The 16,045-nt window shown below is 41.2% G+C and overlaps 1 protein-coding gene across 3 annotated transcripts in view; it reads left to right on the top strand.

The window, feature by feature from the left end:
• The window catches only part of CEP85L (centrosomal protein 85L), a 149,197-nt gene that overhangs the window by 127,810 nt on the left and 5,342 nt on the right, over positions 1-16,045 (top strand). For all 3 annotated transcript variants that reach the window (XM_080588098.1, XM_080588097.1, XM_080588099.1), the window contains 8 exons: positions 958-1,075; positions 3,015-3,191; positions 7,492-7,644; positions 7,922-8,076; positions 9,660-9,777; positions 10,091-10,141; positions 15,223-15,330; positions 15,712-15,925. In XM_080588098.1, the coding sequence (XP_080444224.1) occupies positions 958-1,075; positions 3,015-3,191; positions 7,492-7,644; positions 7,922-8,076; positions 9,660-9,777; positions 10,091-10,141; positions 15,223-15,330; positions 15,712-15,925 (1,094 nt within the window). The remainder of the gene's footprint in view (positions 1-957; positions 1,076-3,014; positions 3,192-7,491; positions 7,645-7,921; positions 8,077-9,659; positions 9,778-10,090; positions 10,142-15,222; positions 15,331-15,711; positions 15,926-16,045) is intronic.

Consider the following 16,045-nt stretch of genomic DNA (forward strand, 5'->3'; position numbering starts at 1 on the left):
CCCGTCTCTCCCCAGCAGACCTCAGAGTCTTTATTTCTCGTGTAACTTGGGCTGGGGTTGAGACCTGTCTCGTATTTGCCATCTAGTCATGCTAGCTCAAATGCAGTCATGATTTAAATAGTGATATAATGTATGATATAATTAAATAGTGATAGAATAGCGATACTGTTTCTGCTGTACACTGGCCAAATGATTGGTGTAAGAGGTTTAATTCTGTCTTAGTTTGCAGTGCAGTATTTTACTGCAGGGATGGGAAATACCTTACGTAAAGTAACTGAAAAAGTCTTAAGCAGAGCAAAAAGAAAGACATTACAAGGGAGAAGGCCATGCTGTCCAGTTAGTATAGTCACATTTTCTTTTAATTTCTTTCTGCTCCCCATGATTTCTGTGTCTTTTTAAACTGTATCAAAAGTCAGCTCTCACAAAGAGAGGGGCCAGAGCAGGAGAAGCCCCAGTGAAGTGAAGACGTGAGTTCTGTTTATTTGCATTCTACTTTCCAGATGCTTTTTTCTGCTTACGTTTCTGTCTGTAGGAGCAAATGACAACAGAAGCAGCTCTCCAGCTCCCACAAAACTGTGGTAGAGTTTTCAAATACATATTTATAAAAGATTAATTTATATGATTCCCAGTTGGATGCAGGCCATTTGAGGTATGCTGAAATGAAAGGTACATGGCAACTTCAGTTTAATAGCTCATATCCTGAAGAGATTCCAGTTCTAGTGTTAAACTAGGCTAGTAGCAGTCTGGCTGCCTTGGAAAAAAGCCCACAGCTAAAGTAGATTCAGGATTATGAAATGCCTAATCTGATTCTATTGAGTATTCGTTACTGCTTCATTTGACAATGTGGAAGAGAGAAAGTAAGTTGAATAGCGTTTTTACAGCATTCTGTATAAGTGTAAAGATCAGTGTGTTTAAAATCTGTTCTATACCTTTTCAAATAAAACCTATTTATCACAGGCAAAAGCAGCAGATTAACAATTTACATCAAAAGATAAGAGAGAATGAATTACGAGCTCAACATGCAAGACTGAGCCATCTTGTGAACTGCGAAGAACCTTACATGACTAATTTGCAGGTAGGATGGATGTTTTTCTTTTAGTGAAGCTTTCCATTACCCAGTAACTGCCACTTAAAAGGATGCTCACAGTTTACTGCAGGATAAAATACAGAGCGTTTATGTTTGATGGCTGTGTCATTATATAGCTGTAAATTGCATAGAGTACAATATCCTGTAAATATTGTAGTTTATTTCAGATCTGCAGAAATTTAAGTTATGTTAATACAAGTATGTACATACCTGTTTTGAAATCTGATAAAAATAAGGTAAGAATGAGGTATTGCAGCACTGTGCAAGAATGAGGTTTTTAACAGCATGCATGTAGCACAGCTATGCAAGCAAATATTAGGAAATAAATTGTTTGATAAGGGAGTATCCGAAACCAACTGATGAAAGGTTTTCTGAAAAGGAGAAGGAGGCAGTACCCAAAGAAATAGTTAGGGAGATAGTGTCGATAGAGTAGGTGGAAGAGAAGTCAGAAGACAAAGAGACTGATTGAGTACTTCTGTAGAAGTCATCTGAAAAGGATATGCATTTTAGTATATATGGATATAATATTTACTCTGAAAGGGAACATGTTGAACTCTGAGTACACCTGTCCTAATACTGATCTGTGCTGTACCACACACAATCCATCTCAACACCTCCAGGTATCTGAAAGGCCACACACAAAAAAAGAATGTTAAAGGCAGGTACGCAGAGAAATAGCTTTTTTGTCCCTCTTGTATTACATTATCATTTCTGTCACAAACACTGTACAAGGATCTCAGCTAACGTACTTCGGCATGACATTAATATAACACAGATGTGCATCAGGTGAGAATCTGTTTTTGAGAAAGGCAAGAAATTCAGGTAGCACCTCAGTGTGAAGTTGGGTAGAAACTTTTTCAGACATCTTAGAATGTGGCTTTTGGTACTTCCAGAAGTTCTTTTTAAAAAGTATGTAAAAAATACATCTAGATTAAGATTTTGAAAAAAATATTGCAGAAACTGAGATGTGAACGTACATACATTAGTATACCATGTTACGCTTCAAATAAGACAGCAAATGCTTTCATCTTTCATAATTTATAAAGTACAAACAATTTATAATGGCTCTCAGGATTTCTGGTTGATTTGTTTGCCTTCCATAAGATTAATTTACAAATGAAAATCTCCTTTAATGGAGATTTTAATCTCTTCTAATGCTTTGCAGAAGGAATACTATTATTTAAAAAGCTCTCTGTATAATTTCTTTGAGGATACCGGTTTATGTTATTAAAAGAATATTGAAACTGAAAGACTAATGGGATGCGTCTCCTTTTTCATCCCACATGCCGTTGATTTCCATTTTGTGCTTGTCTCTCTGTGGGCAGTGGGAGTGGTAGAATAATATTGAACTGCCTGAGATGAAAAGGGAGGAGGATTTTCATAGACACAACAGAAGGCGGGAGGCCTGCCGTCTGGTTGTGGCTGTAATCTCAGGCTAGCCCTGCACCCTTCTTATCTCAGCTGTAATAGCTCTAAGGTTTGACTAGTTGTCTAATGTTCTGCTTTAGCAAGATCTGTGAGATTGGAGCGTATTTTACTTTAATATATTCACAGCCATTTTACGCAGTGGCTTTCTTTTTAGGGGAGAGCATGGGAATGTAGTGGCAGTGAAACATTTTTTCTTTGGATTTTGTTTTTGGGGGAGGGATGGGGGTGAGGAGAGTCATACCTCTTCCATAAATTTGAGGGAGAAATAATCCCACAACGTTTATTTTCATCTGTTGTGAATGCAAGAAGTGTCCAGCTTTTTTCTTTTCTCCAGAAGATTCCTGAAATACGTGCTGTTAGCACATATTTTAATGCTCGAAAATCAAACCCCACCCTTCCTGACAGTGGAAAAAAAATGCAAGATTGTTTTCTGCTCTGCTGCTGAAGTATGCAGTGGTATGTGCGTGTTCATTTATATGATTTTCTTTCTTTTTGTAAGCAACCACAGTATGAGGGCACATCACTGCAACCTCACGTGTCAGAAAGATCAACATCCCACCTTGAGGAGCTTGAGCGAAAGATTGCAGCAGCCGAGAATAAGGAATTACAGCTCAATGAATTTCTAAAACAAATTTCAAACAAATCTAGCGAGGAGAAAAAGAAGATGGAAGAAAAAGTAAGTGTCTTTCATGTTCCAAATTTACTTTTGACATGGTTACAGGAGCATGTGTTTTGCTTGCAAGAAAGCAACTTAGTAAGTGGGTTGCAGAGCTGTTTTCAAAAGGAAGCTAAACTTTATCTATGATAAAAGTTAATAGCGGTAGTATAGGTGAACTTGTAGTGAGTACATTCTAAAAGTGATACCAGAAGAAAAGGCAATCAAAATACGTATTTCAGACCTGGTAATGACAATTTTAACAATCTGTTGGTTAAACTTGCTGTGAAGAAAAGCTGCTCACCTTCACTAAGAATTTATTTGGGTTGAATGTTTATTACAGTAAATAAAACATCGGAAAAGCGTGGAAATTAAATTACCATTTTTAACATGGCCTGTAGAAGCAGGCCTCATGCTGTGAGATGCACTTACCAAACTGAAGGTGCCTACTCAGCAGAAGGGATTCTCCTGCAGCTTTCCTAAAACATGCAGAGTAGACTTCAGTCTGAGACAAGGAGGGGGCTTAGATGGCTGTGTTGTTGGAACCATCATGACAAGAGGTTTCTTTGGAAGCTGAACCAATACCCAGGGTGGCTTTGTATGTCCTGACAGCCTGCCTTTCTTGCAAGCAGGAATGCATCATTGATCAGTGGTTCCTACCTAATGTTTTGGGAGATGTCACGGTTACCTTTTCTTTGATCACTGGGCCTTACTGCTGGACTTGGACTTATATTTATGCAGGTTCAAAAGGCAGGAGGACTATGGTACAGCGAAGTGACAGGTAGGAAGAAAAGGAAAAAACCATAGTTAGTCTTAAATTCTGTTCTCTTGTGTCCGATAAACCCTTGCAGTATGCCTTTCACTAAGGGTAAAGTTCAGGAAGGGCAGAAGCTGGATTCTTTTGTTTCCTCCTGTCTATTTTAGTGCTTCCAGCGCTTGTGTTCCTTCCTCACTGTGTCAGAACTGCTGCTGTGGGTGGTGGCAGTGGTGGGGACCTGTGCAGCAGCGCGGGTGTCAGCTGGATGGTTGGTAGCCAGGAGCCTTATTCACCCCGTGACACCCACCCCACCCATTCTGCACACCGAACAAAAGGCTCTCAACAAGAAAAGGAAAAAAAAAAAAAACAGGGAGGGAGAGCGTGTTTTGGAGTAATAAATTCAGTATCCTCCAGTTTGAGGGAAGACTGCAGGGGGAGGAAAGAGACGTGGTGTGGTCCTGCAGCAGGCTGGGAGGCTGAGCAGCATGCTGGGTGCGGAGCCTGGGGACAGCCCTCTCTGCAGTTCCTCTGCTGTGCTTGCAGGGAGGTGAACCCACAGCCCAAAAGCCTGCGGTGTCCACAGTCAGTGGGACCAGACATTAGGAGGCAAAAAATCCAATTTCTGTACCGATCAAAGGGATTGTGGCTGTTGGCTGTGGTAGGGTTATTTCTGAGTGAATGCTTGCCTCATCAGAGAGGATAAGGTTTTTCAGTCCAAATCCAGATATGGCCAGGGAGCAGGGAAATGCTAGAAAGCTGAAGTAAATTAAAGGTGAGACGAGCTTTTCTTTTAAGTGCAAGCCTGAAGAAACACATAGTTTAGGTTAAGGTTGCTGGCACACGTATCTAATTCTCTGTCTGACTCAGTGTTGCAAATAATATTATCTTTTCCTCTATTGGCATTCTAAATGTACAGCATTTAAATACAGTATCTAGGTAGTACGGGACAACAAGGGACAAGCCGTGACTGTTCCGGTGCAGGTGGGAGGAAAGAAAATAAAAGGAACACTCCCGTTTCCTTGGCCATCAGTCATTAGTGGTGAGAGGTCTAGGAAGGTCTCCCTCATCACAAAAACAGGATGTGTTGGAACTGGAGAAGGTTCAGAGAAGGGCAACAAGGTAGATATCCATCAGAAGATCACAGAAATCATAACTGCCTCAGGAGGGCCACTAAGCTGAAAGCAACTGGGGGCTGGAGAATGTTTTTTCCTTGTTGTTTTCGCTGCTGAAGACATCTGTTTATGGCCACCGTTGGAAACAAGACACTGAGCTAGAAGACCTCTTGGTCTGAAGTGCTTGTGTCACCTCTCATGTCAGGGTGGATGTACTGGATGCTTTCCTTTTGAGAAACAGCAGGGCTGGTAGAGATAAGAGGTGCCCTTTGCTCACTGCTGGCATCGTACCTGTCTGTGCTAGCTGCAGATGTACCAAGCAAAGGGAGTATTTGTACCCTGCTGTGGATGATACTGGTGCCTGAAAAGGTTTGTTTTCTCCAGGCTCCACATGTACTCGGTGTGGGACCGAGGGGACTGGAAGCACTTCACTTGGCACTGAACTTTTCAGCAGCCTGAAAAAGCTTCTCTCTTGTGGCTGATCAGCAGCCATGGTAGCTCCTTGCAGCTTCCGAGCTGATGGGGCCTGCTCAGGTCGAGACTGCAGTGTCGTCCACAAGTGGCCTTGCACAATGCCTGGGTTCTTCCTTCTGCCAGGCATGAGCGTGCCTCTTGGTATCTTCAGATTTCACAGCACTCGCTTTAGTTCTGAAGCATTTATTCTGTAAGCTGGACTGCTGAGCTAGAAATTATCCAGTTCAGATACCTCTACGCTGCTGGCTCCTTCTGCTCCTTCTGTTGTGGCTAGTTGTGAAGGACTCCTGTAAGACAGTGATAGCCTGTAGTAGTAGTAGTTCTGCCTAATGTTTTCTATGGCTTGCTTTCATATTTAATCGCCAGGAGATGAGAACTTTCCTATTTTCTTCCTGCTTCAACAAATCATGTGCATGAAGGAGGAAATAATAAAATACAAATTTAAAAACAAACAAAAAACAGCAAAGCTTTTATTTCTCCTCAGCAGAGTGAGCAAGAGTGAATTAAAAATGTATATATTTGTTTTCATCTCAGGAGAGAAAAGGTAGAAAGAGCCCTTGAGCTGATGCTGGGGATGTAGAGAGGGCAGGAGGACTCCTAAAGCAAGCACTGTAGCTATTAGGAGAGAGGTTGCAGGAGAGGAAATTCCCTAGGGTGTGTATGCAGGACAAGGAAACAATTTGGAAACCATGTAATCTTTGTCAGCCAAGTACCGAAGTATTCGGACTTGTCATCCTTAGTGGTACGTGAGAAACAAAGGGAGGCGATCCACTTACCGAGCCGTCAGACTGCTGGCAATTATGAAACAGTCTGTAACACTGGCTTACCTGTGGGCGTTTGCATGCACACACACATGTTGGGTTTAGTTGGCTTTGTGTAACCTGAAAGATCTTAAGGCAGCCTGAAAGCTTTGTTCAGTTTTGAGGTCATGATGAACATGTAAAGACTTCTGAACTTTTGGCAGTCTTCAACTTTCTGGTCTTTTCAAAAGACTCTTTTTCTGGAAAAACTTTCCAGGTACTATCAACTTAAGCTGTAGGCTGTGTCCCAGACCTCTGACATTGACACTGTCACACACTCATTTCTCAGCGAGGTGGATGTCTCAAGCACCAAAATGAAAGTACATTTTGCATTTACTGCCATGACAAGTATTTATCTCAGAGTTGGTACACATTGTTTCAGGCAGTAGAGATACTGACTGTAAAATACTCTCGTTCCTGTCATCTTTCCTCCCCTTTTTTTCACATAGGTAATAAAGCAACTAAGTACCAGGAATGCAAGCAAACATGATACAACATAAAAAACCTTTTGCAAAGGGACAGACAATGAGATGCCTGTAGAAAAGGTGCTTTAAGAAAGCAGCTGTTCTGTTCTGATGTTGTTTGGTGTAATTGTCAGGCAGCATCAAAGTCAGGTTTTTGGCTGCGGTTCGTGTTGGGTTAAGTTCTTAGGTTTCTGTGTTTCAAGTTGTTTTCCTAGGCCAAAGGAAGAGGAAGGACTAAAATATTTCCTCATTATTTTTTGTAGTGGAACAGGCTTCTTAGCAAAATGGTTGATGCCCCAAACTTATCAGTGTTCAAGAGGCATTTGGATAATGCCCTCAATAACACGCTGTAAATTTGGTTAGCCCTGAAGTGGTCAGGCAATTGGACTCATGACCTTTGCGAATCTCTTCCAACCAAACTATTCTAATATGAACATGCTCAATTATGTATTTTTTTAACCACTGAATTGTAATGTTTTCAGTTCACAAGGGAGACGGGTGCCTTCTAGGCAGAGGTGAAGCAGCTGTGGTTGGAGGTCACTTGTAGGTCTGGGACTTTGAGCTGCTGAGATTAATCATTCTTTGGTTTTGTTTTCTGCAGTAACCAACAGGTGCAGCTGAGAGTACAATTCCTGAAGAGTGACCAGCCTCTGGTCCCAAAGCAGGTTTATTTTCCATTGCAATTGTAAAACATGTACTCTTACTTTCTTCTAGCTTAAAACTAGAGACCGGTATATTAATAGCCTGAAAAAGAAATGCCAGAAAGAGTCTGAGCAAAACAAAGAAAAACAGAGACGCATTGAAACCTTAGAAAAATACCTGGCTGACCTGCCAACGCTGGATGATATAGAAGGTCAGACTAAACAGGTAAGGTGAAAGGAGCTGGCTTTACTTCTTAAAAATACACATAAGCTCCATAATATCTGTTGTGAAAGGTTTTACTGTTTCACTGTACATTTTTTCCCCATCTGCTTAGAAAGAAGTATTTCGGTGTTTAGGAACCACTGCAGCTACTAGGGCTTCCCATAGTTAGATCTAAGTGCAGTGGGCCTAAGAGTATACAGGAGGTAACCACAAGGCTGTGGCCTGCTGCAAGCCCTTCTGCTAATGTGGCACCATATCTAACTGATGTAATCTGTGTTAGCTGCAAATTCTAGAGGAGAAGAACAAGCAGCTTCAAGAGACTATGACTGAGTTGGAAAACAAGCTTGGAGAGGCTCGATCTCAGTGCAGAGAGAGAGAATTGCAGCTGGTGTGTCAGAAGAAGAAAGAAAAAGAGCTGGTCACAACAGTGCAGAGGTATGAGCAGCTGCCCGAACTGTGCCCTGAAATGGGTGTGCCTTCCCAGCTAATGTCAGGACGTGATGGTTTTTGCTCTTACAATCTAGTACAGTGCTAATGACCTCTTAGGGCGTAAATATATTACTGTGCAGAATGACAGAGTAATGCAATAGAAAATCCAACAGAACTGGATTTGTATCAAGTCACAAGGAGAAGAGTCTGTCTAGAAATCCTTCACTATCATTTCTAAAGATGTTCGACAGTACCTCAATGGCAGCAGAGTGCTGCCAGGCAGGGGACAGAGTAAACGTGTGCAGCAAAGGAGCACTGCATAGAAGCTGTCAGCACTCCTGCTCGATAACTAATCCTGTCACGAGCTGTGGAAAAGCTCCCTGCATATTGGCTGAAGGGTATATCAGGGAAGGGTCACAGATTAAATAAGCTGTTTCTTACCTTTTCGTTGAGGCTGGGGGATATTCACAGGGATATTTAGCTGTAGCTCATCTGCTGTTATTGAACTTGCATGACCGTAAGAAAACAGCAGTGGGACAGATAGCTGTGAGAAGATTCCAGATGAGACATTGGGATATTGATCAGGGGAGATAATTAAATCCTTATTTAATAATAAATAAACAAAAAGGGGCAGGGAGAATCACTTTTAATAATTTATGGGGATGTCACTGCAGTTCAGTGTCCTGCCATTGCCTAAACGTGCATGCCATAGCAGTCTGAAAGTGTTTCCATGATGAAAGGCAAGCTGGTTGGGACACCTTGCCAGCCAAATTGTTGACACATTGTTTCCATCTTACCAGTGAAAGGCCTTTTTTCTTCGTGCCCTCATAATCTAGAGGGGGATCATTTTGTCTTTTCTGAAAGCTTACACGTAGCTGAAGTGGCCCTGGTTTCTAAATTAGACAGCAAGATTAACGCTAATAAAATGTATTTTCTTTCTGAGCGAAGGTGAGCAGGCAAAAGCTCGAGCTACACCTAGGAGCTTGAGCTGAGCTGCAGAGGGCCTGACGGTCATGCCCTCGTATGGGAGCAGGTGGCAGAAGTGGCTTCATGACCTCCCTGACAAACCAGGCATGGAGGATGGGCCACCAGTACTCAGAGCAGCCTACGGTTCTGGACTCCACTTAGAGTCGTACATGCCCCATTGGGAGAGCCAACTTTTAAGGCTCTCATAATTTGGAGAAGCTCGAAAACTGCTCTGACAGACACTGGCGGTGGCTTTACCTCCCACAGCAGCACAGAGCAGCTGTGTACACCACAAAGGCTTTCCTTGCTCCTCTCTGCCCTCTCACTACGCCATCCTGCCGGAGCTATGCCTTTGGGAACACACAGCTCAGAATCTGGCACATAAAGCCATTCCCACATGAGTCAGTTCTAGCCAGCACCACAGTAATTTCAGTAGTTCAGGATTTTTATATCATTCATCCACTGTTGGTTTGCTCATTCGTTAGGCTGGATTCTGCTAGATAAGGTTTTACAGTTTTGGTTGGAAGATGGTGCAACTTTCTAATTTTTTTTTTTTTGCCAGAACACACAGCCCTTTTGGTTTCTGTCAACATACTCATTTTTTCTTTCATGTTGAATGACAGCTTGCAGCAGAAAGTAGAAAAATGCCTGGAAGATGGTATTCGCCTTCCCATGTTGGACACAAAACAGCTTCAGAGTGAGAATGAATGTCTCAAAGAAAAGAATGAGAAAGCCAGTAAGGTTAGTTTGCAAATTATCTTTTTGTGTCATCTTTAACCCTGCATTCTCTATTTTTTTTTTAACTTCAGAAATCAGTATCTCACTAAAGAATTATACATCCGTAGATAAAACAGTTTTCTCTTCAATACCTCTGTTTCTGTTTGAGGGAAGTATTTTGCATTTGTTTCCAGTTGTGTGAGAGTTAGCTATTTCTTGTCATTTATGTTTTCAAAGATTCTGTGTAAAATCTATGGCTATCACCCATAAGTTGATTTTTTTAAAAAATGAGCAGAAGAGATTCAAGCCTTTTAAATTACTCAATTTTATATTCTAGGTCATAGACAATCAACAAAAACAGATAGCTGGACTGATTTTAGACATGCAGGTAAGGAGGAGTGTATATTCTGTTATTTATTCTGTCCATTTTTAGTTCATAAATATGACATTATTAAAATTAAAATTTGTTCTTTTATCCTCCAAAATAGGAGGCAAAGACAGAAAGGCCAAGAATGTAGTCTTATGGTCTGTAGTTGACCTGCATTCTCTTGCAGCCTTACAATGTATTCATTATGGAAGTTTCTATGGTTTAACACTTTGCAGGTATTTGCTATAAAGTAGAGAACTGTTGCTGTATAGCATCTTTATTCTGCTGGCTTAGTAGATGTCATATCAGAACTGCCTGTTGCAAGTCTTGAGATGTGCCTTTGTAACAGTGAAGCCTTCCCTCAAACTTTGGGGTTCAGATGCTAATTCGAAGTATAAAAAGTGACATTGGTTAGGAGCTTCACTGCTGAGATCCCTAGCAAGGCAGGTGCCTTTCTAAACCATACCGCTTCACATTTCGCAGAGCTGAAGCAGGTCCCTCTTCAAATGGTTTCTAACATGTCACTCACTTAGGTATCTTAATTTTCTTGGTGGATCTTGGGCACCCAGCTTACAGCCAAGGTCTTTCAAGACAGCAGAGGTTACTAGGAGTCAGTTGCAGTACGGTGGATCAGATTAACACATCAGGCTCTTGATCCTTGAAAGGTACTTAGTGACCAGTGTTTGTTGTGGAGAAAAGGAAACATTATACAGGTTATAAGGAAGAAGGTGTGACTTGCTCTAGAAAAAAAAAAAATGGGCAAAAAAAAATCTGTTTTCATTAAAATTTTAAGCCAAATTCAATAAATTCTAGTTTCTGTGTTCTTCTTCCAGTTTGGCATTTGTCTCCACATTTCTTCTGTCCATGCCCTGCAGCAAAAATGAAGTAACAAGGTTTTCCCTTGAGGATAAAGAGGGTACTTCTGCTTTGGCTCAGTGTACTTTATGCTTGGAGAACAACAAAATGGTAGTAAACAATCAGCTGAATGCCTGCTCCTTCTGAAGTGGAGCTTCTCTGTGGAGCTAGAATCCAAATAACAAAGATACAAAACTGCTTGTGTAATGCTTGGTAGGAGAGAATGTTTTCTTACTTGCACTTTGCATGCTGGAGCAAGGTTTGCTGATTTTTAGCTATTGAAAGTAAATTGTCTTCCCCTATGAAATTGCTCCCTTTTTGAACTATGCACTTGAAAAAGCAGGCCTGGTGCTTGTTGACAACCATATTTTTGCTTAATTAAACTAAAGTGTTTAAAACAGGCTGTGAACGGAAGAGTGTTCTGTTCTCCAGGACCTTCTCGTACCTTTCCCATTTTGAGGTATTCTGTATTATGGTCAGAAAATAAGATTTGAAAGTGGTGTTAGCCCTCAAGTTACATGTAGACTACAGTAGTTTCATTGTATCCTTGATCCTCCTTGCTTTCCTCATTTGTTCCCTGGGAAACATTGAAAACTAGCTCACAAGAAGTTGAAATCTCTTATCAGCAGGGAGACATCATTTATCTTCAGCTGAGATCTTACTTTACTCCCTGTCTTCTGCCTCATTGTAAGGCTATGCTTGAAAACGTGTTTCAGTTCATTGTTATTAACTTGCAATCTAAAACCAAGGAAATTCTGCTTCAGACAAGAGTGTATCGAGCAGTACTAGTTTCTATTTGCTCATAATCATGACGGAGTGATTTTGTTCTTCCTTGTGTGGTTTGGCTTGGTTGATTTGTTCTCCTGAGCGTGAGGGCTTAAAACTGTTGTTGGTCTTGACAAGATGTCATGCTGAATATAAAGCGCGTCTTCCAAAAGGCAAAAATTACAGATGAGAGTGGCTTTTTAAAACAACAACAACAACAAAAGCTTACTTACATGATTAATTTAGACATTGCAAAAATAGAATTTTTTTTACAAAACAGATAGAAGTCAGCTTGTATGGTGCATGTGTCACTCAAAATACATCTGCCAATCCTGTCAGTCATAAGAACCCAAACTGTGGGTTTTGGGGCTGGGAATAATGCCACCAAAATGTAACTTCGGAAAGCCAAAGGGAAAAGTAAGGATGAACTACAGAGGACTCAGAGCACTATGGGCTCTAACAAACTGGTAAGCCTATGTGCTTTTTCTGAGCTTTAAGATTAGGGTAGCACTGAGTGATAGCTAATAGGAATGCCTCAGAAGTAAACACTGATTTCCACTTTTAATAGCTCCTGTTAAATGGTGCAACTGATGAGCCGAGCATGTGCACGTTATATGGAATATTCTAGAAGCTGTTTTTAGAGCGGCTTGAATAGCTGTGCAACGTTAGTGACGGATGAAGCTCTGAAAATACTCTGGGGAAGGTAATATTTCTGAGCACGCCTTCCCCAGCATGTACCCACCCTAAGGAAGGCTGCGTGGTCGAACCTTTCATGTCTGTCGTTGACACAGATGTGAAACGTGTAAATGGTACTACTAATGCGCGTATCATAGCTGGCTCAGGGTGCTCCTGAACTTGCTCGTGGAATAGAAATGCATCAAAGACTATTAAATGTCAAGATACTCAGAAGCTGGGGGGGGAGGGTTATTTGGGGGGCCTGCCATTACCGTGTTGTCCCGTTCTCCTCCTTGTCCCTAAGCGTCTTCTGTTCGGCTGCTGTCACAGACAGAGCTAGATGCTCCTTCAGTCTGACAGAATATGGCCATTTTTTTCAGTAGACGATGTTTAAAACAGTTGAAAGGAGACTGTTCAAAACCACTGCAGGTTACACTCATCTTCAAGCACAGCAAAGGAAATACATCAAGCAGAGCTATTTCCTGCTCTCTCCCGGCCCAGAGTGTTTCCTTCAATGTGGAGCAGGGACCTTTTTCTTCCTCCCCTTCCTCTGCAGCATGAAGCTGCACTTTCTAGCAGAGCTTATCTTTAGGATGCACACTATTTCAGCACTTCCTTGCTAGGGGCATGGTGTGGGTGAACAGAGGCACATCTAATGTGTGAAAATGCTTTAAAAACAAGTAGTCGTTTCTGGGTTCAGCCTAATGATTCTTATTACTTAGTTGAAAATAAAGTTGTTTTTTTTAGTCCACATTAAATGTGTAAATTTTAGCACCATTGTTTTGCATTTTTGAAAAAGGTATGAGAAAGTACCGGCTTTTACTCATTGCTTGTGCAGCATTGAGCTGAATGTGCTAGGAAACCTCATCAGGACCACATACCCCTCCCTGCTGGCCCTGCCTTGCTCCTCACTGCTCCATGCCTCCTTGTCAGCAGCGTTCTTACAGCTGGCAGGTCAAGTAAATGGCTTCTCCTCCACTCTGCGGTATAGGGCAGGTCTACATATAGAGATGGTCTTCCATGTGTTACAATCCATGGGATCAGTTCCATGAAATTTCCATTCTGCATACCATTTAGGAGTAGTTCGTGGAAGGGTAAGTTTGGCTTTCTTCCCAAAGCTTAATCACCTTACTGAGACCCCAAAACCAACACAGTTAGACACAAGTTGCTGTGTTCTTTTCAAGTGGGGAGCTTGATTTCTTTTCTATCTTTGAATAAAGTCACAGAGTCATAGGGCAGCAATATGAACTTATCTTTTACTGAAGAGTGACTTTGATCTTCCTGTAGCGTTTTATTTAAGCCACCACGTAGAATTCCATTTAAGAGAGTTCTCTGCTTTGGAAGATGAATCTTTAGAATTTTAACTACAGAACTTCAAGAGAAAACATTCTTCTCAGGCAGTGTCATTCTGTAAGTTGAGATCCATTGGTTCATGTAACGTTCCTTCTCCTCCTCCCATCACGGTCTCTGGTTCCACTCTGTGGAAGGTTAAAATCAAAACGGTGCCAAAGCATGCACTGTTGTCACTAGTGCTCCAGCTGTATTTTGAGCATGATGGGGTTGGATTTACATCTTATAATTGAACTTGGGCAACAGGTTTTACATATTAATGTGCTGAGCTAGGGATGGGGAAGACACTTTATGTGCTCTGTGGTAGCACAGCATCAGATCTGTGAGTAATACCATCAACGACAAAAGAGGATTTTTCCTTGTGAAAGCTGAAAAGATCTCTTTGTTCTAAAGCATCAGGAGTTTATGTAATTAGCATAAATTGCTATTCAGGTAAACTGGTTGGAATATTCCCTTTTCTGAATTTTGCCAGCTGACTTTGAAAGACATACTTACAGATCTGAAAGCCAGGTAGTGGAGTGAACGTGTGTGCTTTTGACATCTAAGATAACTGTGGTCATGCTGAATTCATCAGGAAAAAAAATCTACTTTAGAAATATCTCCTGATGCATCAGTTTCAGCTCTGCAGGTGGAAACTGGGGAATTGGCAGCAGCCGATTCCTTGGGCAGGGGTTGTTGGCTTAGTGCTGCTTGTGACTCATCTGGAAATCAAACCTGGAAAGTTCCAATTCTTAAGTACAGCACCATCCTAGAAACTTTTTTCTGATATTGCTGAGAATAATAACTATTGTATCCATTAAAAGTGACACTATAAACTACAAAAAAGTTACTTTTTGCTGGCAGTTGTTGTTACTTCAGCACCTAAAATTGTATTGTGCTTTTCTGATTTATCCTGTGTATGACTGATTTTAAAGAGATTGGTACTCCGTATCAACTATCAAAGCCTTTTTTCTCAGGTATATAGCAGATTCAAGAGGTAAATCCAGTGTTCTGAAAGGTTGTAGGAACTCCTATGGTTTTCCTGGAAAATAGAGGCCAAAAAAAGCCTTAAAGTAACTTGACAAGTACACAAATGAAGTTTAGTTGTCATTAATCTGCTGCTTATTTCAAGTGAAATAATTTGGATAGAAAAAACAAGATTACATGGTTATTTTAGACTTCATGAATCCCATGTTGGAGTGATATTTTGCATACACACAGTCTTTTTGTTTATAAACAGGTACTGCTTGTCTAAAGGGTTTCACTGATATTCGGAACAACTAAGCTAATATCCAGAGAGCCTTGGGGTCCAGTTGAACATCATGAGGTGGAACCTGGTAGAAAATTAAAAAAACAAAGGTGTAATCCAAAAGCAATGAGTAACAAACGAGGAAAATTATTGAGGACGTGCTTTTTTGTCAGTGCTAACCTGCAGTATGAAAATGTAAAATCATTACTTGTGCTTTCATTCAATTTAGTCTATGCAAGAGAAGCTTTTGCAAGAAAAGCGGACGGTTCAGAAGATGGCAAATGAGCTTGAAGAAAAAGAAAGGAATATAGAGCAGTTAAATAAAACTTTCTCTGAAGTAAGTAAAGACTCTAAAAACCCAATCCATGACTACACCCACTAAGAACAAACTTAGAAAACCATTATGATACCATGTGGTGAGGCTTTATGAGCTTAATACATACTTAGATGCTGTGCCGAAATATGATAGATGCCATCCCTACCTCAAGAAGTGAAAGTTTTAAGGGTGAAGGCCACTGAGCAATGGTAACATGAAAGAGAGAACTGTGTAGAAGCTGTCTATCTACCATTCTTTGAAGGGGTACAAAACTATTCTTCTGTGTGTGGAACTAACTGGTTTTAGTTAATATTGTTTGTGGTTTGAAACAGGAAACTTTCTGCTACTCTGCATGCTGCAGACTAATTTGCCCCTTTTTTTTCCTCTCAACTTTTCACAAAGAACCAAAGACTGATGGAAGAGAATGCCTCTCTGAAGGAGCAGATACGGCAGGTGGAGCAGTCCCGGCAGCCAGTGTCTGAGAAGATGCCTGTAGCGGACCAGTTGTTCAAGGAGATGTCCCATTGCTTGTTTGACTTGAAAGCTCTGTGCAGCATTCTCACCCAGAGAGCTCAGGGCAAGGAGCCTAACCTTTCCTTACTGCTGGGAATCAGATGTAAGTGATCTCTTTCCAGTGCTTATTAGTGGTTTGGACACAGAAGAGTAACAATCTTTGGGGGGAGGAGGTGGATGTTTGTGCGTATAAGTCTGAGTGCCTGGCAACTCTATCGTCTGA

Source organism: Anser brachyrhynchus, assembly GCF_964034855.1.
Source record: "Anser brachyrhynchus genome assembly, chromosome: 3".
NCBI lineage: Eukaryota > Metazoa > Chordata > Aves > Anseriformes > Anatidae > Anser > Anser brachyrhynchus.